The sequence below is a fragment of the Astyanax mexicanus genome, chromosome 9, assembly GCF_023375975.1.
Source record: "Astyanax mexicanus isolate ESR-SI-001 chromosome 9, AstMex3_surface, whole genome shotgun sequence".
In the NCBI taxonomy this organism is placed as follows: Eukaryota; Metazoa; Chordata; class Actinopteri; order Characiformes; family Acestrorhamphidae; genus Astyanax; species Astyanax mexicanus.
The window spans coordinates 6645001-6672346 of record NC_064416.1 but is presented as its reverse complement, the minus strand read 5'-3'; the positions used below and the strand labels follow the sequence as shown (position 1 = coordinate 6672346).

The 27346-nt window shown below is 37.4% G+C and overlaps 1 protein-coding gene across 1 annotated transcript in view; it reads right to left on the bottom strand.

Moving 5' to 3' along the window:
• LOC103037776 (cholinesterase) overlaps positions 1 to 27346 on the bottom strand; it is a 58832-nt gene that overhangs the window by 16468 nt on the left and 15018 nt on the right. The window contains exons 2-3 of the mRNA XM_022666003.2: positions 11689 to 13255; positions 10417 to 10574 (exon numbers count right to left, since the gene is read on the bottom strand). Coding sequence (XP_022521724.2) covers positions 10417 to 10574; positions 11689 to 13238 — 1708 coding nt within the window. The 5' untranslated portion in view covers positions 13239 to 13255. The remainder of the gene's footprint in view (positions 1 to 10416; positions 10575 to 11688; positions 13256 to 27346) is intronic.

Below are 27346 nucleotides of genomic sequence, written 5' to 3'. Positions count from 1 at the left end.
GGCCTTCGTAGCCACGCTTTATTTATTTTATTATTATTTTTTGTACTTCTAAGAACTGACATTCACAATGTATATTTTTTTCTTTTTTTGTTTTCACTTCTGTTTGTTTTCACGATTATCAAATTTTTTATGCCTTCAACATAAGAAAAAAATTATACAGAACAAGGAACCATTAACACTGAGGATGCCTTAAATTATTGTGCAATAAAACTAAAGTAAAAACGATATAAAAAGAAATAAAATAGTTTTCTTGGTAAAAGTTTAGTCTGTCTGTATTTTAATGAAATCTGGCCTTTCCTTCTTCTATTGTCCATTTTGACCATAGTTTTGACCATAGTTTTGTAACCAAATTTTGACATCTGCAGCCTAATAGCATATATAATTTTTTTCATTGACTATATTCATCCATTCTTCCATTGCTGGGGGATCAGGTATACGCCATTTTACGCCTTGTTACAGCTTTTTTAATTGCAATTAAAAGAATATTCCACAGATTATGTTTAATCCTATTGCTTGAGAACTGATCTCTCCTCAAAAAATAAAATATCAAATATCTGGTTAATTTTTAAGTCCAATATATTTTGTAATGTATTGTGCAAATCTGACCAATAGGCCCTTAATCTTGGGCATCCTCAAAATATATGCCTATATCCAGCTTCCTGACCACACAGTCTCCATAATTCCCATTTTTTTCCAGGTCTCTGTATAGGTGTAATAAAATAACGAGTGTATTTCCATTGTTGCTCACATATTTTATGTCATCTCTCATTTAAAAAAGGTTGATCACTTTCTTTTTCCCCTTTTTGTTTTATGTATTCAGTTGAATTATCTGTCTCTGTAATTTCCATTAATACCTTTTACATTTTAAATATTATTCCTTTTAGAGACTGAGATTGATATGCTTCAATAAATAATTTTGATACAGGGGTTGGACAATGAAACTGAAACACCTGGTTTTAGAGCACAATAATGTATTGTGGTGACGGACAGTTCTGGTGGAAACAGGAGAGTTGAGGTGAACATTGAATTCTGCCGTGATTTGATCCACCGTGGTTTTATGTTTTTTTGGATACAATCTGGGTTAGCACCCGAACATCCCTTTCAGACAGCTTCCTCTTACAGCGTCCACAGTTAATCCTGTTGGATGTGGTTGGTCCTTCTTGGTGGTATGCTGACAATACCCTGGATACCGTGGCTCTTGATACTTGATCACAAAGACTTGCTGTCTTGGTCACAAATGCGGCAGCAAAACGTGCACCAACATTTTGTCCTCTTTTGAACTCTGGTATGTCACCCATAATGTTGTGTGCATTGCTATATTTAGAGCAAAACTGTGCTCTTACCCTGCTAATTAAACCTTCACACTCTGCTCTTACTGGTGCAATGTGCAATTAATGAAGATTGTCCACCAGGCTGCTCCAATTTAGCCATGAAACCTCCCACACTAAAATAACAGGTGGTTCAGTTTCACTGTCCAACCCCTGTATGTCATCAGGGAAGGGAGTATTGTTCTTTTACCGTTTGGAAATCTTGTAGATTATTTTTTTCAATAATATTACAGTAAGCTGTAATCCCATTCGTTAAACAAATTTTAAATCTTTTATCCTATTTATTTCTTTTCAATACTGAAAAAAGGGACGACCACGTGACCTCGCCCACTCGTTACGAAACTACCAAACAAGCCGAGTGGAAACAAGTGGACTATCTTCACAAGGCATTGCTCTCCAGCAACGCTCTCCGGCTGAGCTCAGGCAACGGTTCGCTCGCTGACTAAATAGTTGAATAACCAAACAGCCTGACCCCGACTCGCGGAATTCGAAATTCATGTGAAGCCAAAACTGAAAATATTTTAAAATGCGGAATTCGCCATTTCCCGGCTTCAAAAAACGCGAGGGCCGTGTGTCGTGTCTGCATAATCAGAGTGCCGAGGAGCGCCCTGGCATTACTTATGTTCTAATAAGCCGCCAAGCTGTGAAGCAGGAGTTGACCTCGCTCCTACACAACCCAGCCTGGAGCTTCAGGATGCTGAGTGTGTGGGATCACGCAAGCAGGCAAGCTCTTCAATAAGCTGCAGAAATTAAAGGTTTTAAGAAAGAAAAGAAAGTTCTACCAGGAGACTCTAATATTGTTTCACTATGATCATTTCCTGACCAATCACCAGCTTGCACCTGCGTTTAAACTTGATTTAGAACTTGTTTAACTTACACACTAACTTTGCTGCTTTTAGATGCCTGTGATTAACCCCTTTAAACACATTGGCCTGTATACAGGCTACAGTTGTAGATGATAGAAAACCTTTTTGTTTTCTGCAGTAAAATACAGTAACTTATTTGTAAAAATTCGACCGTTTCTGACGCAACAGGCCACCCAACTCCTTGTACAAGCAGTCGTCATCTCATGCCTCGACTACTGCAATGCCTTACTAACTCTAAATGATCCAGAATGCAGCAGCACGTCTGGTCTTCAACCAGCCAAAATGGGCACATGTCACTCATTGAGCTCATTGAGCTCCATTGGCTACCAGTTGATGCTCGCATCAAATTCAAAGCCCTTACAATCGCCTACAAGGTGATGACAGAACAGGCTCCTTCCTACCTGCACTCGCTCCTGAAGGCTTACGCTACCTCCCGGCCGCTGCGCTCCTCCAATGAACGTCGCCTCGCTTTACCAAACAAACATTCACACAAAGCAATCCAGACTGTTCTCATACAGAGTTCCCAATGGTGGAACAAACTACCTTCCACTACCAGATCAGGAGAATCTCTCACTATCTTTAATAAACTCCTGAAGACAGAGCTCTTCAAAGAGCACCTACTCTCCTAACACCTCTAACTAACTACCTTCTACTACCAGATCAGGAGAATCTCTCACTATCTTTAATAAACTCCTGAAGACAGAGCTCTTCAAAGAGCACATACTCCCCTAACACCTCTAACTAACTACCTTCTAACCCCATTTCCTTCTTCCCCTCCTTCACTTCTCTATCCCATTATTTCCCTCTGACCTCCTTTAGGCCCTATCTAAAAATGTTTTTACCTTTAAACCTCTATTACTTTTGTACGTTCAAGTTGCTTTGGACAAAAGCGTCTGCCAAATGTAATGTAATGTAATGTAATGTATTTACACTCTGAACATTTTAGGGCTTTAAAATCTCCTACAGGACACTTGGAGAAGGTGTCTTTTTTCGCTTCGAGCAGTGCAAGGCGTACTTTCTGCGCCTTTACGATACTAAAAACACACCTACATGCCTGCAATGGGCCGGTGCGCTATAGATCGCTAAAATAGGGCCCTTAGACTGATATGGGAACTCATATTGGTCATATTTATTGAGCTATACATACAGTAGTAGTGGGTAATGCATGTGTAACACTACAACATGCCAGACGTCTTATCATGTAGAGATTTGTAGAGGTTCCTAATGGAGTCCTGTGATAATCCATCAGATCCACACGGATTCAATATTCTCACACAGTTCCTGCTGATTGTCTTGAAGTCCTCAATGCAAGTTTTTAAGACAGCATCAGTATGTGGACGGGTATTGTCCTGCTGAAAATATTGCACTAGATTAGAATTCAGTACAGTCCAGTTGGAGAAAACTTCATCAGTCCAAGGTCCGGACCGTCGCCAGTGTTAACTTGTGTTATGATTCAGTGCTATAACATATATATATATATATATATATATATATATATATTGTATGATACATATATATAATAATAATAAAATGCCTCTCTGGACAGGTTTTGTGTACATTCCTTCCCTGTCTCTCTCTCGCGCTTGCCGTTTCTTTAGCTTCCGCCCGTTCTCAGGCTCTCTCTCTCTTTATAAAGGCTCTTTTTCCCGGCCGCGTCCCAATTCACAAGCTGGGGCAGCGGTCTGCACAGATCTAAATGGCAGAGGGGAGCATTTTGTGATTGGTCTGTGTGTCTACTGCGCCGCAAAACACACAATGCAGCGGCGCGATGCCTTTTTTTTCGAACGAGGCAAAGCGATGGGCAAAAAGTTGAGATATTTTCAACTTTATGCAAATGAGAAGCGAGTTTCGCTAGGCGGTAGCCAATCAGAGCCACGTGGACAGGACTTCCTTACCAAAACACACACCACAGGCTGAAATACAGAGTGAGAAAACGGAGGAGAAGCTGATTACAGCCTTTTCAGGTTTTTTTGTACTTTAAGACCCCCCTTTGTAAGATTACAGAGACGAAGGACCAGCTGGTCCTGAACTGGATGTTTTAGCAGGGTTCACCGGCCGATAAAAACAGAACAGCGTCTGGTTCGTACACAGCACTGAACTACAACTCTTGCTCTTGCTCTTTCAGGAGTGATGTCACGTCGCTGCAGTGCGAACAAGAAAAGTTACGCTGCTTTAAATGAACACTGTAGTTTATCGGTTTGCGTCCGCATTGGACAACGTCTGGGTCCAGATCCAGACCGCGGTCCGCCTATTAGTGACCCCTGCAGTAGAGTATGCCTTCAGAAACGGTACACTGTAAAAAACAAAACTTAAAATTGTTCTGCTTAATGTGATTTTTAAGTCAGCTGAATGAGAAATATTGAATTGCACCCTAAAATATAGCAAACTAATCATCCCAACTTACTTTATTAAGTTTCTTTTTAAAAGTTGGTCCAAATAAATAATCTGTGTTGACAAAATTGTCTAATTGTAGTTGAACCCTAGTCGAGGCCATGCCAACTACTCTGCACATGCTCAGTCTGACCCTTTATTTGATTGGGGTCTATGGAGCAATGTTAATCACATTATTTGCATGTTGGGCGTGTCCTTCTACCTCTCATTCACCATCAGTGTGTAAGCATTCTCCACAAGCTGCCTTCTCTTGGAATTTGCATATCTGTTATATTATAGTAACTGCCTGGCCTCAGTGTGGAAGCTCGTAAGAGCAGGTTACTATATTCTGTGTTGCCAAGTCAGTCTGGTTACATCTGCATTAATTGCAATAGTTTTACATAGCTGACAATAAGGTGGATATGTGATAGCAACTGGGTAATTGGAATTTATGACTATGTTAAATTAACAGAAGTATAGCGTTGCACCCACTAAATGATTTTGATTCATGTAAAACATTTTATTGGCGGAACTTATTTTTTTAGCAAAACTTGCAATACACATGTAGAATTTAAATCAGGCCAACAAAAGACACAAATTACATTTTTAAGTTGGTGAGATTTAATATTTAAAGTTTTAATACATATGATCTGGGCTAAAAAAACTGGGCTAAAAAACTGCATGTTTTTTTTTTTTTTTTCAAAACTTAAAAGACTGAGTTGGTCTCAAAACTAAAAAATGTAGTGCAGTAAGTTGCCTTAATATTTTGAGTTTTCTTAACTTTTTTATTTTTACAGTGTAGGACCACCAGTTGCAGGACTTCATTAATGTAAAGTTGGGCTTTTAAAGGGCGCGTAATAAAGACCAAAGATCATCTTGCATTATCACAATTGTCAACAATTCTGCCATTCTGAGTCCATCCATAACACTCTGGCATGACTACCCACCTAAAAGATCCATTTCTATCTGTCGATTCCTTCTGGCTGCAACCTATTTTTAAGGATAAGTGAATCAGGTTCACTAGCTTGAGTCTCGTAGAATAGAAATCATGAAATCGCGTGAGACTCTGCGCCTTCGGGACCCCTGCGCTCACTGTTACAATCTTTCTGTCAATCATCTCCAGCTAAGGTAACATCAGGTAATCACCGTGGCATCTATGCAGAGTATTCTGGGATAATTAGCCAGAATTATGCAGGTTCATTTGCACTCGCGCTTATCTGTTGATGGCTGGGTCCTTAGCCAGCAGCTTTCACAATCATAAAACCGCCGCGACCCCTGCGGGGATGTTAACGGCCGAGGTGTGCGCACACGTACAGGTGCCAGCGATGATTAGTGATGTAATCACTGTCGCTCTGGAATCCCTCAGTAGTCGATTTTATAGGCTTCCAATTTGGCTTCATCTAAAATATGGCCTACTTGTCTCAATGTGTCAGTATCAATACGAGGTGCCGGTAACACTTCCTATGAACCCTGTATTCATAATGCATTATAAATGCATTCATAATGCATTATATGACATGCATAATACCTTATAATGACTGTAATACAGCTGTATAATAACACATAAGTACTTACAGCGACATTCAGAGCACATTATAAACTACAAGTATAAGGGATTATAAAAAAAAATCCTTATATCTGTTCATAAGAACAATGTACAATGCAGTGTTGTAATGCACTATAACACAGATATGGTATATTTGGGTATAATGCATTATACTATGCAGCTATGATTTCTCGGTAACACTTTCTTTGAATGTCATCTCTATAAGACTCCATAAACATACTCATAACACATTATAATGCATTCATAAGGCATTATAAACATGGCTATACATTAGAGGTGTGCCAAAAAATCGATTCACATAAGAATCTTGATTCTCATTTACTACGATTCAGAATCGATTTAAAATGTCCCAAAATCGATTCTGAGGGGCGGGTTTTAGACTGATTTTGGGCTGGGTATTTTTGTTGGACCTGGCAACCCTGGGGATAGCGCTTGTCCTTTCAAACGGAGATCTTCCAGACACACACAGAGCGTAGGTGTTTGAGAATCACCGGTAAGATGGCAGAACAAGCACTATATTACCTTAGATTAACGTGTAGTTTCAATGTTTTATGGCAGAATGCTTCATAACAAGCATAAAAAATATCGCTAGTAGTTAGTTTCAGTAACTGTTAGCTAGCTAACTAGCTAACTTTCCAGTTCCACCTTAAATAACGCTACAGGTGGCAGCGGGCTGCAGCATTTAAGGCGGAACGGAAAAATACAATAAGCTAATCAGAGCTAATTTCAGCTCCTCATCACAGAGGAATTAAGGAATGGACAATATGAATTAATTTCTCCACCTCCTGCTCCCTTTCTGAAGAAATACAACGACCTTAAATTAACTAGTTAATCAGCAGCTGCTCCTGAACTTTAGCGCTCCACTGCTATCATCACATCAGCCCAGCAGCGTCACCTACACACCACCGCTAGTAGCCTGGTAATAAAGCAGTGTTATTTATTATTTATTTATTGTTCATTAACGTCATTGTGATATCCCAGTGATTCCTCTGTCACTGAGGACCCACATTCCTGCACATTTTATTGTTTTTGTAACACATTACCTGCTCCAGGACCAGTGTATATTATGGAGGGTTTTTTTTCAATAAGATTCATAAGCCAGAAGCAGAAATTTTTATAATTCAAATCGTTTTGAATCAAAAATCGATTTTGAATCGAATCGTGGCCCCCAAAATCGGAATCGAATCGAATCGTGAGATAGTAAACGATTCCCACCCCTACTATACATATGTATAAAAATGTATGTTTATTACATTACATTATTACATGTTTATTATACATTATGAACTGTGATTATAATGCATTAATAGCTGCGTTTATAACATGTTATACATCAATACCAAGAAACTCAGTCCCTGCTTGCAGAATTTATCATGACTAAAAAAGCTTCCAACTTATAAACACACCCCTTAATAATCCTATACATTTATTTGAACCACTCATAAATTATTCTTGTTTTGAATATAATATTAATTATAGTCAATTATAATGTATTATAACAGGTCTTTGTGCGCTCTAAGTAAAGTGCCAGACTTTCATTGTGGGACTAGATTATTAATGATAGAGATATACTATTTTAACATATATATTATAAGCACTGCTTATAATGTTTTATGATCACAGGTCATAATGCTTAACAAACATGGCTATAATGGGTTATGCATTTTATAAACATATATAGCCATGTTTATAATGCCTTATGAATGCATTTTAATATGTTGTGAATGTGGTTATAGCGTCTAATAAAGATGACATTCATAGAAAGTGTTACTGATTTCTCAAATTAAGCTTTTATATAAGTGCGTAACACATTATAAAGCCTTATGTACAGTCATTAATGACTTTAAGTGAAGTGAGTTTTCTTATGCTTTTTAAACATGAAGTAAATTTTATTATGCCTCACTATAATGTCTTATAGAGCATTATGAGTGCTCTGTTCTGGCTTTAAGTGAAGTGTGTTTTAAATGTGAAATAAATGTTGTTATGCCTCACTGTAGGCATTTGAAAACACACTTCACTTAAAGCCAATAACTAGCACATAATGCTCTATAAGACATTATAGTGAGGCATAATAAAATTGACTTCATGTTTAAAAAGCATATGAAAACTCACTTCACTTAAAGTCAGTAATGACTATATAAAAGCTTAATTTGAGAAATCTTAGCTGCATGTTATAATGCATTATACCAAAATATACCAAATCTGTGTTTTAGTGCATTACAACACTACATTGTACAATGTTCTTATGAACAGATATTATAAGGCATTATAAGCCCTTTCTTTATAAACCCTTATACTTGTAGTTTATAATGTGTTATGAATGTCACTGTAAGTACTAATGAGTTATTATACAGGCTTATTACAATCATTATAAGGTATTATGCATGTCATGTAATGCATTATAAATGCATTCATAAGGCATTATAAATACAGGGTTCATCGGAAGTGTTACCGAGGTGCCTTTTGTGTTGTAGCATGATGTGTTTTAATGGTGTTTTAATTCAAGCAGTTCCTGCATGATTTAGGCATTCCCTTATACTGTAAATGCCAGCCCAAACATCCAAAAACTCCACCGTGTTCGAGTTTAAACAAGAAAAAAAAAGTTTAAAAAGTCATTTCTAAAGATTTGGGTCTCCAGAAAACAACAGTAAGAGCTATTATTCACTAATGCAGAAAACTTGGAACACTGGTGAACCTTCCCAGGAGTGACCGGCCGACCAAAATTACTCCAAAAGGGCATGAAGAACTCATCCAGGAGGTCCCAAAAAATAAAGAACTGCAGGTCTCACTCGCCTCAGTTAAGGTCAGTGTTAATGATTTAATAATAAGAAAGAGACTGGGATAAAATGGTCTCTATGGGTGAATTCCAAGATTAAAAAAAGCAAACACTGCTGACCAAAAACTACATAACCACCCGTCTCACATTCACCAACTAACATCCTGATGATCTCCAGAACTTGGGTAAATATTCTTTGGACTGAAGAGACAAAAATAGGACTTTTTGGAAGATGTGCGACCCGTGACATTTGGGGAAAAACTTAACATAATTTCAGAAAAAGATCATCATACTGAACATAGTAAAACAAAGTGGTGGTAGTGTGATGGTCTGGGGCTGCTGGATAACTTGCTGTAATAGATGGACGCAGGAATTCTGCTGTTTACCAGACAGTCCTAAAGAAGAATATCTGACCATCTGTTTGTGACCTCAAGCTCAGGAGTACTTGGGTTCTGCAGCAGGACAATGACCCAAAGCACACAAACAAGTCCAAAGTTCACCTCTGAATGGATTTTAAATAAAATAATAAAGGAAGGTTTTGGAGTTTTTGGCCTAGTCAAAGTCTGATTGACTGAGATGTTGTGGATGATCTTAAACAGACTGTTTATGTTCAAAAAACCCTCTGATGTGTCTGAATTAAAACAATTCTGTAAAGAAGAGTGGAACTAAATTCCTTCACAGAGATGTGAAATACTCGTTGCCAGTTATCGATAAAGCTTGACTGCAGTTGCACTTTTTCACACAGGTCTAAATTGGCAAAATTATAATTTAAAAAGTGCTTTTTATATTTGCTCAGGTTACCTTTGATGATATTAAAGTTTGTTTGATAATCGGAAAAATATTAGTATGACAAAAAAATCAAAAACAAAAGAAATCTGTGTGTGTATATATATACAGGGGTTGGACAATTAAACTGAAACACCTGGTTTTAGAGCACAATAATTTATTGTGGTGACGGACAGTTCTGGTGGAAACAGGAGAGTTGAGGTGCACATTGAATTCTGTCGTGATTTGATCAGCCGTGGTTTTACGTTTTTTGCATACAATCCGGGTTAGCTCCCGAACATCCCTTTCAGACAGCTTCCTCTTACAGCGTCCACAGTTAATCCTGTTGGATGTGGTTGGTCCTTCTTGGCGGTATGCTGACATTACCCTGGATACCGTGGCTCTTGATGCATCACAAAGACTTGCTGTCTTGGTCACAGATGCGGCAGCAAGACGTGCACCGACAATTTGTCCTCTTTTAAACTCTGGTATGTCACCCATAATGTTGTGTGCATTGCAATATTTAGAGCAGAACTGTGCTCTTACCCTGCTAATTGAACCTTCACACTCTGCTCTTACTGGTGCAATGTGCAATTAATGAAGATTGGCCACCAGGCTGCTCCAATTTAGCCATGAAACCTCCCACACTACAATGACTGAAAATGGTGTTTCAGTTTCAGTTTCATTGTCCAACCCCTGTATATATGTGTTATAGTTAGGGCTGTCACTCCTTCACTCCCTCACCAGTAACATGCTGTAGTTTAGGCAGGAAGCTGTTCCAGAACTTGCACTGCTGAGCCCGGAGCATCCTGAGGGTCTGTGGTGGGCTGGTGTTCAGACTAACGTACTCCTGCTGCTCCACTGTGAACGGCGGCCATGCAGATCCCCCGGCACTCGGGTTCCTTCAGAAAGAGGAGGAAAAAAAATAAAAAAAATACAACAAAACAAGCGAAAATCAACCCAAAGGTCAGTTTATGTACAGAGCCACGTTCCATCAATACAGTCCTGCACCCCAGCAACACAGCCTTCAGAAAGAATCAATGAAACAATTCAATAGCTAAGACGTTTACATGCTCCCGTAAAGGACAGCTAGTGGCCTTCTAAATCCAGGGGCTTCAAATCTTAAACAAGCGAACCCCCTAAAAACAAAACTGATACACTCCACTGATTTCACTAAAGCTTACAGAGCGGAGAAAGTCACTCTGTTTGATGGTGGAAGGTAAACTGCAGTGTGTATTAATACAATCCTTTGGTATATCATAAATGTACAGCAACAGGAATTAAACTTGGTACACTGTAAACCTGAATAAGTTAAGCATACTAAAATAATTTTAGCTAATTGGTTGCCTCAATTTTTTTTTTTCAAAACTCTCTTTTTTTTTTTTTTAGTAATTTATAATACTGTATGGAGTTGAACAAACAATTGTTTTCAAGTTCGACAGACATACAACAAGCATGTGATGAACCTGAAACTTAACTTTTTAAGTTAAAGTAAGCTTTGCACAACTATTGATCCATTGTACAAAGACATGAACGGTCTATAATTTTAACATTTAATTTTAAATTTAACAGTAAGAGATAGAGTATTGTTTTAATGTGTTAAAAATAAAATCCAGAAAATGACATTGTATAAAATGTTTAAATGTATTTGCATTTTGCAAAGAGAAATAAGTATTTGATTCCTCTGGCAAACAAGACTTAAACTTGGTGGCAAAACCCTTGTGGCAAGCGTTGGTTTGCGTAAAACTTTGGCAAACGTTCACTCCGTAATTAATGTGTCTTTACAAATTAAGAAATATATGGCTATAAAAAAAAAACATTTTTAAAGTAAAAAAAAGAGAAAGAATAACTGATTTCTTCCAAAGAGTATGTAAGTACTGATTAAATACTTATTAAAGAAGCCACCAGATAATAAGATATGAATCTGAAATTCTAATAACTCAAGGCTGTGACAATTTCAATAACTCCTATATAATAAACTTCTAAATACATTAAATATGTGGTCCTAGTACCTACCCTGTTTTAGCAAAGTTGGCCCAGTGTCTCATCATCCTCCTGCTCATGGCCACTTCCTCTTCAGTGTAGCCTCGAGAGCTGTTCAGCGGGAGCCCGAACACAAACTCGATCTCGTCTCCGTGCATCACCCCCATCCACTCGGGCCAGGCGTTGGAACTGGAGCGATGGTTAAAGAGGTACAGGCTGGCACTGCCTCCGTGCTCCACGTACTTACGAGCGAAATCAAGCAGGGGGCAAGAAAAGTAGCGGTCTCCGACCAACCAGCCCAAAGCGTCTCGGTTCTTCTGCCCACTGAGCTCGTCCATCCAGTTGGTGTATTGAAAGGCAGCAGCTTCCCGAGCCATCTCGCTAAACCCTGGAAGACTGGAGGCGACTCCTTGGAGGAACTGATCTCTGGTGATCAAACTCTGGTGGGAAAGTCCAAATCCTTTTGCGCCATATATCAGAAAGTAGGGACCTTCGTCCTGGTTCAGACCGAGCAGAATTTCAGTATTCAAGAACTGTCCAGACTGCATTAGGACTTCGGGCATGTCGAGGAGGAAGTCACCATCCACCGTTGGAGGGAACGGTATGTTTAGAATTGTGGTGTCATGGATAACAGTGTACTGTTGGTTAACAATCTTCTCTGGATCTATGGTACGTAAGCAGGTCAACACTTCATTGGAAGATGGTCCAATTGGGCAATTCAGAAGATCTGCGAGTGTCAAGGATCGATTCCATGCTTCAGTTGCCTCCACAGCTGCCCAAACTGCATTGGGGGAACCGCTCTGTAGAATGGCTCGATGAAACAAGGCATGGCTGCCTACGGAAAGCACATGGTGACCAATGGATCCTGCACCAGCACTTTCCCCAAAGAGAGTCACAGACGATGGGTCTCCTCCGAAGGCGGCGATGTTCTCTGCAACCCAAGTTAGAGCAAGTCTCTGGTCAAACAAAGCCGCATTTCCTTTTACCTCTTCGCTTCCGGGTAGCGACAAGAATCCCAAAGGTCCCAATCGATAGTTCATGGACACTACTACCACTTCTTCTGATCGGCTGAGGTACCGTCCATCGTACACATCAAGCGAAGCAGTACCAGAAGAGAATCCACCACCATAGATCCACACCATTACTGGAACTAGGGCTTGGTGAGGGTCTTGAAGTCTTCCAGAAGGAGTCCAAACATTCAAGTAAAGGCAGTCCTCGCTGAGCTTGGTGTTGGGATTCCACATCTCGGCTCCAGCAAACCCTTGAAACTTAGTGTCCACAGATTGCCAGCAGGAATTGGAAAACTGGCTTGTATCCCTCACGCCGCTCCACGCCTCCACAGGTTCTGGGCGACTGAAACGAAGGGCGCCCAACGGAGGCTTGGCGTAGGGGATGCCCAGGAAGCCAACCACTGTTCCAGAGCTGCCAGGGACAGACAGTTTTACACCTCTGACTTTACCCTTGTTGGTAGGAACCACCAGTTCATCCCATCCCAGCGTCCCAACAACAGGCTGGAGGAGCAAGAAAGCCAGGAGACACAGCGAGGAGCTGATACAAGAGTAAGAGCAAAATGGTGCCATCATGATGTCTTCATTCAAATCTGGCAAAAAAAAGAGATGAAAGAAAAACAAAACATGCTTAAATTTGTATGAGATTCAGCCAGAGGCAGTTTATTAATAATAAGATGTATACTAAAAATAATAAAGATGTAAAAATATAATGTTTTATTTTATTTGGACTTTACCGGATTATACTATTATACCAGTTGTACCATTATTATCATTATGCCAGTGTAATCAAAATATGGTCAAATACTGTATATGAATTGTGTTAATATTTAAATCTAATTTTCAGCATTTTATGCAGGACTGGCATATTTCATTATTAAAGAGCAAGACATTTTAGCTATTAAAACATATATATAAAACATATTTTTGCAATCCGTTTTAGGGGGACTCAAGCTTCCCTAAATCTAGTCCTAGACCTTCAAAGATGTAGTAAAAAGTTGTGTTTTTGTTATTTTGCTAAACAAAAATTTGTCTCTGCTGAGTTAATATGTTAAGTTTTAAGAAAGTAGATCGTTATACTTAATATTGACCCCTTCATGCCATTAAAAAAAAAACTAAAATAATATTTTGCTTATTTTAGGAATAATGATCACAATCAATCTCACTTTGGATTTTCACTTTATTTTAAGTAATTTGACTCACAATAGGCACAAAGCCAAAGATTAAGTTATTAACATGTCCAAATTTAAGCCAAATATATGTAATTTTTGTCTGGAATAACTCTTTTTTAATTTATTTTAAAAAAAAATTGCTTAACCCATTGGGTGACTTCTTGGTTTAATATTATCATATATGTCTATTTACATATATTTTGTCTAATGTTTTTTAAGTGAGTGTACTTTTATTACTTTGGTTTGGAGATTTTAAATTGTTTTATTATTTCTAAATTTTTCCCCATTTTCTCCCAATTTAGCTAGGCCAGTTGTCCTAGGCTGCATATCCGTACATTACTAGTGATGCCCCAACACCAGGAGGGTTAAGAAGTCTAGCACATGCCTCCTCCGATACATGTGAACTCAGACTCTGCCTCTTTTTGAACTGCTGCTGTTTCAGCTTTGCCGAGTAGCATCACAGCGCTAACGCTCGGAGGAAAGCACGGCGACTCCATTCTGATACATCAGCTCACAGACGCAGCCCTGTGCTGATTGACGAGCAGGGCCAATTGTGCTCTCTCAGGGCTCTGGCAGCTGATGGCAAGCTACATGACCAGGATTCAAACCATTCTTTACTGGGTATACTCTTGTCTAGACGTTCTCTGGTTCAGCCCCCAACAGAGCACATTAACTGTGTAGGCCGAAGCCACCAAATTACACATTTTCCCACTCGTTTTGTCTCCCGTGTGACACAGCATTTTAATACATTACGCAACAACAGCTGCATTTCAAAACAACTGGGGCAGGCTGAGAGACGTGTCGTCCGACAGGCAGCTATTAATGAAACCTGGGCTACAGCTGAGTCCAGACCGAGAGGAAGGCAGAGACAATCAAATGCTCTCAGTGACTCACTCAGCATGAGCCGCCCCGACGCCCCGTTCTCCCGCTCGCCTCCCTCTCTCTCTCCGATTACTCAGCTAGCAGAGAAAAAAAAAGAAATCAATTTCTAAAATTAGAAGCCTGACTGCTTGTTGTGATAGTGGGTAAATCCTGCTTGATTAATACAGCCTGCCTCGACCAGACGGACTCTCCCAGAAGTCTGATACTTCCAATGGAACCCAGGAGAAACCCGCTTTTCCAAATAGCAAAGAAACCACAGTAAACACTCTTTTACCAGTGTAATGGCATTTTAGAGGAACACATGATAAGCCATAAGGAGCCATGAGGAGCCAGTCAGCTCATAACATGATAAATTAAGTCTTTCAGACCCTGCATCCATTACAACAGGGGTGTCCAAACTACGGCCCGTGGGCCATTTGCGGCCCGTTTCCTTTTTTGGAGCGGCCCGCGAGGTATTTTAGAAATAGAATGAAAGTTGTCCGGCTGTTAAGCAGGTTTTTATAATGTGAGATTCAAAGTTTGAACGCTAGGTGTCAGAAACGGGCCAAAGAGTCTAAAAGCGGAGAGAGTGCGCATTTCTAGCGCAGAAAAACGGGCCAAAGAGTCTAAAAGCGGAGAGAGTGCGCATTTCTTGCGCAGAAAAACGGGCCAAAGAGTCTAAAAGCGGAGAGAGTGCGCATTTCTAGCGCAGAAAAACGGGCCAAAGAGTCTAAAAGTTGCCGTAATTAAGGAGTTTAATATTAAGAGACATCATGAAATTAAACATCAATTTGAAAAATCTTAGTTTACACAACACTGTCAAAGATAAAGATAGTAAGTCAAGTAAAATGGTGTGTAAATGAAATAATCAGGAAAAAAGTATTATTTAAAGTGGTATATTTCATTATTTGTTTTATTATAGAGTCTGTGGCCCGTGACTTCAAATATATTTCTCCTTCTGGCCCCCAACAAAAAAAGTTTGGACACCCCTGCATTACAATGAACACCATGTATACCACTTTGAAATAAGACTACTCTTATAAATGGTTTATAAATGGTTTATAAACTAGATAATTAACTATTATTATTGTTTAGGTTGTAAATGCCTTAAAATTTGATAAGCAGTTACAACACATCAATAAAAAAGGCAACAGTGATCCGTTGTTTGCTTAGTCATTTAATTCAACTGAGTCATTTAATTTATAGTAAAGAGTTAAACACACTTACAAATATATTAATATGACAAGTTTAATACTGATTGATGGAAAACACAAAGTAAGATCTTTGCCATTTATTTTAACTGACTGTTTTCATTTCTTACCATGTTGTTATGTATTTGTTAACTGCTTATTAATGAGTTTTAAAGTATTTGCAGCCTCATTAATAACCATTAATAATCTCCTTTATAAACCATTCATAAACCCTTTTATAAAGGTAGACTTATTTGAAAGTGGTACCATTTTATTATTTTTTTTAATGTTTTGTTGCACATAACACTAATTGAGACCTGTTTTTAATCAGAATAAACTATCATGTAGTCAAAGAAAAAGTTTATTAGCCAATGAAACAATAGCTTAGCCCCGCCTACTGCACTGAAAAAAAAAGAAGCACTAGAGCCGAAGAGTCAAATTAGAAAAGCAAATTTTTACTAATTGTATGTAATTAAAAAAATAAAATAAAATAATAATAAATCATGTTTATTTTAGTGTTTAGGGATGGCTTGTGGACAAAAAGTTCAACATCCAATCATAAAATCATAAAAATGTTAAGCACAAGCTTAACAATGCAATAGACATAAAAAGTATTTCTTTGTGTGCATTGCAGACAGAAAAAAAGCATTATTATTATTATTTTTATTATTATTTAACATAATTAGCACATAATTCAGGTCTAAAAGGGTTAATAGAGGGGAATCTTATTAAAACCTTATTATTATGGTTGAGAGAGAGGAAAAAAATAAAATTTCAGGTCATTTTGAAGTATTTCTAGTGATCTGTTCACCAATAAATTTTGGCACATTGTAAGGGACAGTTTGTCTGTTCGAATTATGTAGTAAACTAAAAATGAACAAAAATGAAGATACTCGTTTTTCATTGGACAGCGACGATTGCTCTGTTATTTTAATTTCTATTTTCCATATGGGTCTGACTGATGACTGTTGTCAGGGTTTAATCAGTCAGAGCAGCACCTTTGTTTTCTGCTGCCAAGATAGCAATACCAGAAGCCAGACATTTACCTGAACACCTCTTATTTCTAGACCACCATGCCTGTCAGTGTGGATATATTTGTAAAATATATTTGAGTGAAAATAGACTGCACTCATGCAAAGGGTGTAAGATAGGGCCCTAAATGTGTGTATTAAATACATTCTGAGTACCCAGGCTTCATATTTAAAGTCACGACGGACTTACGCACAGTTTTCCTGGCCGGTGCTCAATCTTCTGAATGGCCGGTCTCCAGCACAGCGAAAGAAGAGCTAAACCACTGCAAGGTCACTGAAGGACTGAGTTTCATTCTAGTCGTCTTAAGTGTGACAAACCCTAGAACTGTGATGGGACCACCGGTTCAGCAATTTAATGCATGACTGATGGAAACCCCAAAGTGGAATCCATCAGGGAGAACGGCAGCTCTACACTATCGCCCACCAGGGACCTTTTTACCAGCCGTGTTTTCTATTCTGCACTTATTTATATATTTCAGACACAATTTCTCCTGAACATTAGCGGCGCCATCGTTCATTCAATAGAAAAGAATAATTCTACCAAAAAAAAAGAAAGGAAAAGCACGCCCCTGTCAGGCCCGGGGTCCTGTAATGTAAAGGGATGACTCCTGAGACAAATGCCACTAGAAGGTTTAATGATTGCTTTATCAGACAGACAGCGACGATTTTATCGTATCATGAGCATCGGGGTTCATGGAAATGGCAAGTAAAATGTCAGCATGTCCCTGAGGGCTTTTAGTGCATTTGTTAGAGCCAAATCTGCATAAGCAGAAACAGCAAATCTTCCAGTGGTCTCTGCATCAAAAGGGAGAAAGACAAAGCCACTCGTCATTTCCGACGTCTTTCTTTCAATTTTCTCCCTCCAGACCAAAACCAAAAACCAGACCAAAACCCAATCAGTCTTTTCTGTTTCGGCAACAGTCTCATTATTCTCTCATTCTATCATTAACACACAGAAGTACATGCATTAAAGTGTAGCTGCATGTATAGAATGCTAAACGGATATTGGAAATTATACATTTACTTATTGTATAGTCAATATCCTGCATTCTTATTTTGAGCAAAATTGACTATTACAAATGTATGACTATTTACATTGTGGATTCTCATTGAAGGCATCAAAACTGCACACTAAGAAAAGTAAGTACAGATTTGTACTTAAAAGAGTACAAAGCTCGTCGCTGGGGCTGTACCTTATATTGAGGTTCCAAAATGTACCTTTCAGTGAAAGTCCTTTTTGTACCCATGGTTTTTGTACCAGTAAAGATTATAAACATTATCATCAACTGAATAAAGCTCAAAAACTTAATGATCCAAATTTGTGCAATTAAAATATATATTGTTTATTAGTACAGTGATACAGAATACTGAATGTACCCTTTGGCTGCAGGTTAAATGGTACACATTTGTACTTATTGCTGTTAGAAATGACTTTGTACTTCAGAGGGAACAAATCTGACCCTGTAAAGACCAATATTGTACCTTTGAGGGTACAATTATGAAGAGTTTACCTCTGAGTACAAATCATACCTCTGTTTTTAGAGTGTATGAATGAACACATGTGGAGTTTAATGTACTTAACAAAAAAAGGTGAAATAACTAAAAACATAATTAATTAATAATAAAATATGTATATATATATATATATATATATATATATATATATATATATATATATATATATATATATATATATATATATATATATATATATATATATATATATATATTCTAGTTTCTTCAAAGTTTCCCCCCTCTGCTCTGATTACTGCTTTGCACACTCATCTGGCATCATTCTCTCAATGAGCTTCACCTGAAATGAAAAGTTTTCTAACAGTCTTGAAGGAAGGAGTTCCCAGAGGTGTTTATTAGCACTTGTTGCTCCTTTGCCTTCTTCACTCTGTGCTCCAGCTCACCCCAAACCATCTGGATTGGGTTCAGGTCCGGTGACTGTGGAGGTTGAGCTCATTTTTTTTGTTAAGTACATAAAACTCCACATGTGTTCATTCATAGTTTTGATGCCTTCGTGATGCCTCACAAAGCCACGCACTGTTAAGATACGAATGCGCCAAAGTCAGAGCTAAACTGGCTCTTAAAGGGAATGGCAACTGACACACTGATTGGTTTATTTCACGTTACACACAAAACCTAATCACAACCTTGATTAATTAAGAGAATCAGTACATGCCTTTTTTTTTGCATCCCAACAAATATTTTCCCTATTATTGGTACCAAACAATAGGGGTCAGACAATATACAGCTCTGGAAAAAAATAGAGAGCACTTCAGTTTCTGAATCAGTTTCTCTGATTTTGCTATTTATAGGTTTATGTTTGAGTAAAATAAACATTGTTGTTTTATTCTATAAACTACAAACAACATTTCTCCCAAATTCCAAATAAAAATATGGTCTTTTAGAGCATTTATTTGCAAAAAAAAATAGAAATGGCTGAAATAACAAAAAAAGATGCAGAGCTTTCAGACCTCAAATAATGCAAAGAAAACAAGTTAATATTCATGATCAAGTTTTAAAAGTTCAGAAATCAATATTTTTAATCACAGTTTTCATGCATCTTGGCTTGTTCTCCTCCACCAGTCTTACACACTGTTTGCAAAAATTCAAGCAGTTCAGTTTGGTTTGATGGATTGTGATCATCCATCTTCCTCTTGATTACATTCCAGAGGTTTTCAATTTGGTTAAATTTGAAGAAACTCATCATTTTTAAGTGCTCTCTTATTTTTTTTTCCAGAGCTGTATATTGATATTGCAATATATTTTTTATATGGTTTTGATCGTATAGTGTTGATACATGCCATCAAAAATGTAAATATATATATATATATATATATATATATATATATATATATATATATATATATATATTTTTTTTTTTTTTTTATCGAAACATAGAATCTCAAAACCCCCAAAGAATCACCACAATCACAATTAAATTTATTAAATTTATTAAAGTTCCTGCTTCATTACTAGATTACTCGCTATAATAAATGAATACAGTAAACTTTGAAATTCTGTGAAACTGACACCAATAAATTCATAATTCCTGGTTATTTGTTTATTTAGGAGTATTTTATTCTCTTTAGTAACACAAATGATGTGAAGTATCATAGAAAATTGTCTAAAATCACAGAATCACAGTTTTTCTAGGCAGCGTAAAAATAATATCACGATATTTCAGGGTATTTTTGCGATAACGATATACTTGGTGATATAGGAAAACAGAAAAATAATTCATTCATTTCAGGAATATAGTATAACAGTATAACAGCATAATCATAATGTGGGAAAATAAATAATATAGCATAAAATAATATAATGCAGCAAAAAATATAGCAGAATATTTAGTGTATGCATATAAACTGCAGACTAAAACAATTATACAATAAATACACTTAAAGCTTCACAGTAAATAACAGACTACTTTTAAGACAGAACAGCACTATTATCACGATATGGATTTTTAATATCATGATATTTCTGTGTCACGATATATTGTATACGATATAATATTGCCCACCCCTAGTGATAATATTGTATTATATTGTGCAGCCTAAAAACAATTCATTCTCTTTATTAAATGCGTGAACACACACACATACTCACACATACACATACATATATATTTTCTGGGAATCCCTGCCTGAAAGAAAGCACAGACACTCAGGATGAGTCATATTGAGGCTCCGGAGAGTCAGATCTTAAGCATCCTCCAGCCTCCCCAGCTCTATTCTCTCTCTCTACAGGTCGCTCTCCTCCGAGATTCATTCAGACCTTTAAATCTCAGAGGATTTAACTCACACAGCGTCTCGCCATCACTACACGCTTCACTTTAACCACGGGATACTGATCTCTACACTCATCTCTACCATTTAAACATACATTTACCTGTTCTAAATATTTTTATTGTGAGGATTTTCTTTGTCAGCTTAAAATAAAACCACGTAATGTTCCTATATAGAAACACACACACAGAAAGAGATGGGGCAGATACTTATCTTATATTTCTTTATTCCTATCCACCTCTTTTTTCTCCACCTCTTTTCTTTCTTTTCTATCTACTTATATCCACACAAAAACAAATGGTTATTTAGCTCTCTATTGTTCATCTATTTTTTTATAGCTGCTTTCAATAACATTTGTCTTTTTTTGATATATTTTATCTTTTTCTTAACTATCACCCCCTTTTTGCATGTTATTTTGCTAACAGGTGCATGGTTTTTGAAATATTTTGCTATTGTTGTGCCGAATTCAGCACCCCCGCCAGGAAAAGCACCCTCTCTCGTTAGAGACTGCAGGTGATGTTTCTTTTTTTCCTTATTTCTTACGAGTCAGTGTAGCTTAGACAAGTATCTTGGGTATGAGAAGTTGCTAAAATAACAAAAAGATTCAGAGCTTTCAGACCTCAAATAATGCCAAGAAAACAAGTTCATATTCATAAAGTTTTAAGAGTTCAGAAATCAATATTTGGTGGAATAACCCTGTTTTTAATCACAGTTTTCATGCACCTTGGCATGTTTCTTCTCCACCAGTTGTACACACTGCTTTTGGATATCTTTATGCTGCTTTACTCCTGGTGCAAAAATTCAAGCAATTCAGCTTGATTTAATGGCTTGTGATCATCCATCGTCCTCTTGATTATATTCCAGAAGTTTTCAATTTGGTAAAATCAGAGAGACTCATATTTTTTAAGTGGTCTTTTTAGAGCAATAAAACATTTTGCTAACAGGTGCATGGTTTTTGCAATATTTTGCTATTGTTGTACCGAATTCAGCACCCCCGCCAGGAAAAGCACCGCCTCTCGGGAGAGATTACAGGTGACCTGTTTCTTTTTTTCCTTATTTCTTACCAGTCGGTGTAGCTTAGACAAGTATCTTGAGTATTTTTACATTTTCTAAGTAAAGTTAAAGTCAAGAAGACTTGGGTGCGCGCTCCCGAGAGGCGGTGCTTTTCCTGGTGGGGGTGCACACTGGCTTCACACGCGAGGTCAGTGATGAGAGCAATGAATCGCAACAATGACAATATACAGCAATAAATAACGTCTTTCGATAACGTCTTGTTCTGCTCTCAGACTGGGAGGGTTTGGGTTATCTCTTAAAGAAACACTGCACAGATATCTTGTAATAAAAAAATTAAAAAGAAAATTTGAAAAGAGCCTAAAGATTTTCCTGTTTTTTTACCGTATTTTGATCATTACATGTTCAAGTGAATATTTTTAAGTCGACAACAGGAGCTCCTTGTCAATCATTATCTACTGCAGCCAATCATCTTAATAAATCTTAAAAAAAAAAAAAGGCGGAAACTGCCGAGCAGCCAATCAGGTTATTATATCATATTCAAGATAAGACAGCTGGTATCAGTATCGGTACTCGGTATTGGCCGAAACCAGAAAAGCTGGTATCGGTAAGTAAAAAGTGTTATCGGTACATCCCTAGTAAATATGCAACATAATTGACATATAATAATAACAATACTTATAATAAATAAATAAATAAATAAATAAATATTTATTTCAGACATTGCGAGTGATTTTTTTTTTGTGGGAGGAACATAAGGACAGCATGGAAACTCCACCCAGATAAGGATTTGAACCCAAGACCCCAGAGCTTGGAGGCAAACATGCTAACCACTAAGCCACAATTCCACCCTTATTTGTCATCTTGTAATTCAAAGCATTTTGTTCCTGCACCTGCGCACCACTTACAGCTCTGTATAATTTAAGGTGGAATTGACAAATTGTAATAGAAAGCCAACTTCAAGTTTGTGAGATAAGTAAACAAGCTTCAGATGGTAAGTACAACTGACATTTCCATTTCTAGTCTTTATTACTAGGAAAATTAAACTTTTTGTTGCCAGATGGGACATGACAATGTTCTACAAACATCCACAATGTATACTGAACAATGAATTTATTTCATTCATTTATTTAGCTTGCACAGCATAAAAGATTACTCCCACATCAGCTTCAGGGCCAACCACTGTCTCAAACAATGACTGTTTATGTACAGGGGTTGGCCAATGAAACTGAAACACCTGGTTTTAGACCACAATAATTGATTGTGATGACGGACAGTTCTGGTGGAAACAGGAGAGTTGAGGTGCACATTGAATTCTGTCGTGATTTGAGCAGCCGTGGTTTTATGTTTTTTGGATACAATCCGGGTTAGCACCCGAACATCCCTTACAGACAGCTTCCTCTTACAGCGTCCACAGTTAATCCTGTTGGATGTGGTTGGTTCTTCTTGGTGGTATGCTGACATTACCCTGGATACCGTGGCTCTTGATACATCACAAAGACTTGCTGTCTTGGTCACAGATGCTCCAGCAAGACGTGCACCAACAATTTGTCCTCTTTTGTCCAAATCAGAGTATGCTGTTTACATGACTGCTTGAATAATCACAGATAACTGCAGTACTGCTAATATAAACAGATCAATAAACTTAATAAGTTGTCCACAAATATATACTGTAAATATACTGTATTTTGTGGAAAATTAAATATAAGAAAATAAATGCTGATGGTGTTCTGATGAATCTTTCTGCTGTAGGCTTCATAAAACGCTGATGCCGCCAAAAACCCTACAGTATTTCAGTTTTTTCCCCAAATCTGCATGTTTACTGTGAGGATGCACCATCTCCAAATGTCCACCCACTCGTAAATAGCATCTTCAGAATGCAGAGACTCCCTCTCTCTCTCTCTTTCTCTCACTACTACTGTCATACCGGGTTTAATAATAGCCCAAAACATCTCCCAGCTTCTCCGGATATTTCTGGACTTGCCAATAAAGTCATGATGCACTCAAACCGTGATGTCACTTCCTTTTCTTCCTCATTAATGACACCCAGTTCAGCGCTATCAGCTGCAGGAAGTAGCACAAACTTTGGGACTGAGTCACCCAGCTCAGAGACGGCTGTGCTGAGGGAAGGTGGAGGAACTCTTCTTCTTTTTGCCCTAGTTTTGTTTTTCCGCTTATCCTAAACCTCAGTCTTCAAAACGTGGAGGAGAAATCAGATAAAATTCACTTCTATTTTTTATACTGAGCCATTTGAAAAAGTCATTATTTTGAGATACTAAGTCATTATTTTTGAAATACTGTCATTGTTTTGAGATAGTAAGTCATTTTGAGTTATTAAGTCATTATTTTGAAATAGTAAGTCATTATTTTGAGATAGTAAGTCATTATTCTGAGATATTGTCATTATTTTAAGATACTATGTCATTATTTTGAGTTAGTACGTCATTTTGAGATACTAAGTCATTATTTTTGAAATACTGTCATTGTTTTAAGATAGTAAGTCATTATTATGAGTTATTAAGTCCTTATTTTGAAATATTAAGTCATTATTTTAGAATACTATGTCATTATTTTGAGTTATTAAGTCATTTTGAGTTATTAAGTTATTATTTTAAGATACTAAGTCAATATTTTGATATACTAAGTCATTATTTTAAAATACTGTCATTGTTTTGAGATATTATGTCATTATATTGAGATACTAAGCAATTAGATTGAGATGCTATGTCATTATTTTGAGATACTAAGTCAATATTTTGAGATAGTAAGTCATTATTTTTAACATACTCTCATTATTTTGAGTTAGTAATTAATTTTTAGTTATTAAGTCATTATTTTGAGATACTAAGTCAATATTTTGAGATACTAAGTTATTATTTTAAGATACTAAGTCAATATTTTGAGATACTAAGTCATTATTTTAAAATGATGTCATTGTTTTGAGATATTATGTCATTATATTGAGATACTAAGCAATTAGATTGAGATACTATGTCATTATTTTGAGATAGTAAGTCATTATTTTGACATACTCTCATTATTTTGAGTTAGTAATTCATTTTTAGTTATTAAGTCATTATTTTGAGATACTAAGTCAATAGTTTGATATTTCAAAAAAAGGACCAAGCACCATTGGATGTGTTCCTACAGTTGGCCCACACTAACAGTGATGCTTTCAGATCAGTGTATTCAGTGGCTTCAGTGCACTTTGTAATTTACAGAGCAGCTGCTGATGTGCTGGTGCCAGACACCGCAGGGCACCTTTAGAGGTCTAGAGCAGCGCAGTTATTCTGACGTCATGCAGAGCAGCACATTTCCTCATTAGTCATAATATTTTGGCTTGTCTGTGTATTTTGTATGTGTGTGAAAGGTCACACAGTCGGGGATTTGAATCATGTATCACTCCAGGATGGACAGGATTAGTTATAGTAGTATCAGTAATAATATAGGTAAAAGATACAAAGGTACTACCATTACCAACCCCAGTAGCACTACTACCACCACCACTTCTATTAGTGCAGGGGTGTCCAAACTTTTTTTGTTGGGGGCCAGAAGGAGAAATATATTTGAAGTCACGGGCCACAGACTCTGTAATAAAACAAATAATGAAATATACCACTTTAAATAATACATTTTCCTGATTATTTCATTTACACACCATTTTACTTGACTTACTATCTTTATCTTTGACAGTGTTGTGTAAACTAAGATTTTTCAAATGTTGTTTAATTTCATGATGTCTCTTAATATTAAACTCCTTAATTACAGCAACTTTTAGACTCTTTGGCCCGTTTTTCTGCGCTAGAAATGCGCACCCTCTCCACTTTTAGACTTTTTGGCCTGTTTTTCTGCGCTAGAAATGCGCACCCTCTCCGCTTTTAGACTTTTTGGCCTGTTTTTCTGCGCTAGAAATGCGCACCCTCTCCACTTTTAGACTCTTTTGCCCAGTTTTTCTGCGCTAGAAATGCGCACCCTCTCCGCTTTTAGACTCTTTTGCCCAGTTTTTCTGCGCTAGAAATGCGCACCCTCTCCACTTTTAGACTCTTTTGCCCAGTTTTTCTGCGCTAGAAATGCGCACCCTCTCCGCTTTTAGACTCTTTGGCCTGATTTTCTGCGCTAGAAATGCGCACCCTCTTCGCTTTTAGACTCTTTTGCCACGTTTTTCTGCGCTAGAAACGCGCACCCTCTCGGCTTTCAGACTCTTTGGCCCGTTTTTCTGCGCTAGAAATGCGCACTCCGCTTTTAGAATCTTTCGCCTGATTTTCTGCGCTAAAAATGCACATTCTCTCCGCTTTTAGACTCTTTGGCCCGTTTTTCTGAGCTAGAAATGCGCACCCTCTCCGCTTTTAGACTCTTTGGCCCGTTTTTCTGCGCTAGAAATGCGCACTCTCTCCGCTTTTAGACTCTTTTGCCCCGTTTTTCTGAGCTAGAAATGCGCGCCCTCTCCTCTAGCGTTCAAACTTTGAATCTCACATTATAAAAACCTGCTTAACAGCAGGACAACTTTCATTCTATTTCTAAAATACCTCGGCCCGCGGGCCGTAGTTTGGACACCCCTGTATTAGTGCTACTACTAATACTACTTTCATCAACACTAGTAATATGAACTCCACAGTCACTACTAGGGGTGTATTTAAAAAAATCGTTTGTCACTTGAATTATCCGATATCGATTCATATAAACCCTAAAGAATGGATCTTTAGAATTAACCCATTTTTTAATGTCTCACAATTTATCTCGCGAGGCCATCCTTACGAGCACCGTCCTCTGGCTGGAGCGAGCTGGAGCATGACGATTTCTTCTGTATTTCCACTCACTGCTGCCTGTGTTTATCAAACTACTACATTTAACACTGTTTTAAGTTGTTTTCTAGTGTTGTTTTACCCGGTACTTTATTTAAAGTAAGATCTGACCGGCTGAATCCACCATTAGCTTAGCGGGTTAGCAAGGTTAGCAAGGTTAGCCAGGTTAGCCACGTTAGCCTTTAGCCGGGTCTCCGAACACCATGTGCTAAACTAGCTCCAGGCGGCTGTACAGTGATTTAATGTGTAAATAGTGGAATTATGAAGGTGTTCTCTATGAAGCGCTGTTAATAATTCAGATTATTTTGCCCCCAGGGATGACCGTGATTACCGGGCCGGGTTTTATAACAGGAAGAAGAGCTCCAGACCGGCTGTTTTTTACTTTGAATTTAATAAAGTTTTCTCTCTTTTCATTATTAATTAAGCTTGTTGTGTTTTTATCATTACTATGCTTATTATAGTATCACATCTGAACTAGTGAGTATAGGAACATTTCACACTTTTATTCACAAATATATAAAAAAGGTATGCATCATGTTATGTTTTTGTTTTATGTAACTAAAATGTCAGTATATATGTTCATACAGCGCTGATGAAAAGGTTTTTTAAATGCTATTAATAAAGAATGTAACTGTTGTGTTAAGTCTATATAATATACACACTAATATTTTAATAATGGAAGTTTAGGTGGTCCTTGTGTAATTACATACATTTTATATTTACACTACTATTTTTATTGTAACATAAATTTCCCTAAATTAATCGATTTTAATTCGAATCAACTGGAAAATCAGTGATGATACCCAACCCTTTGTCA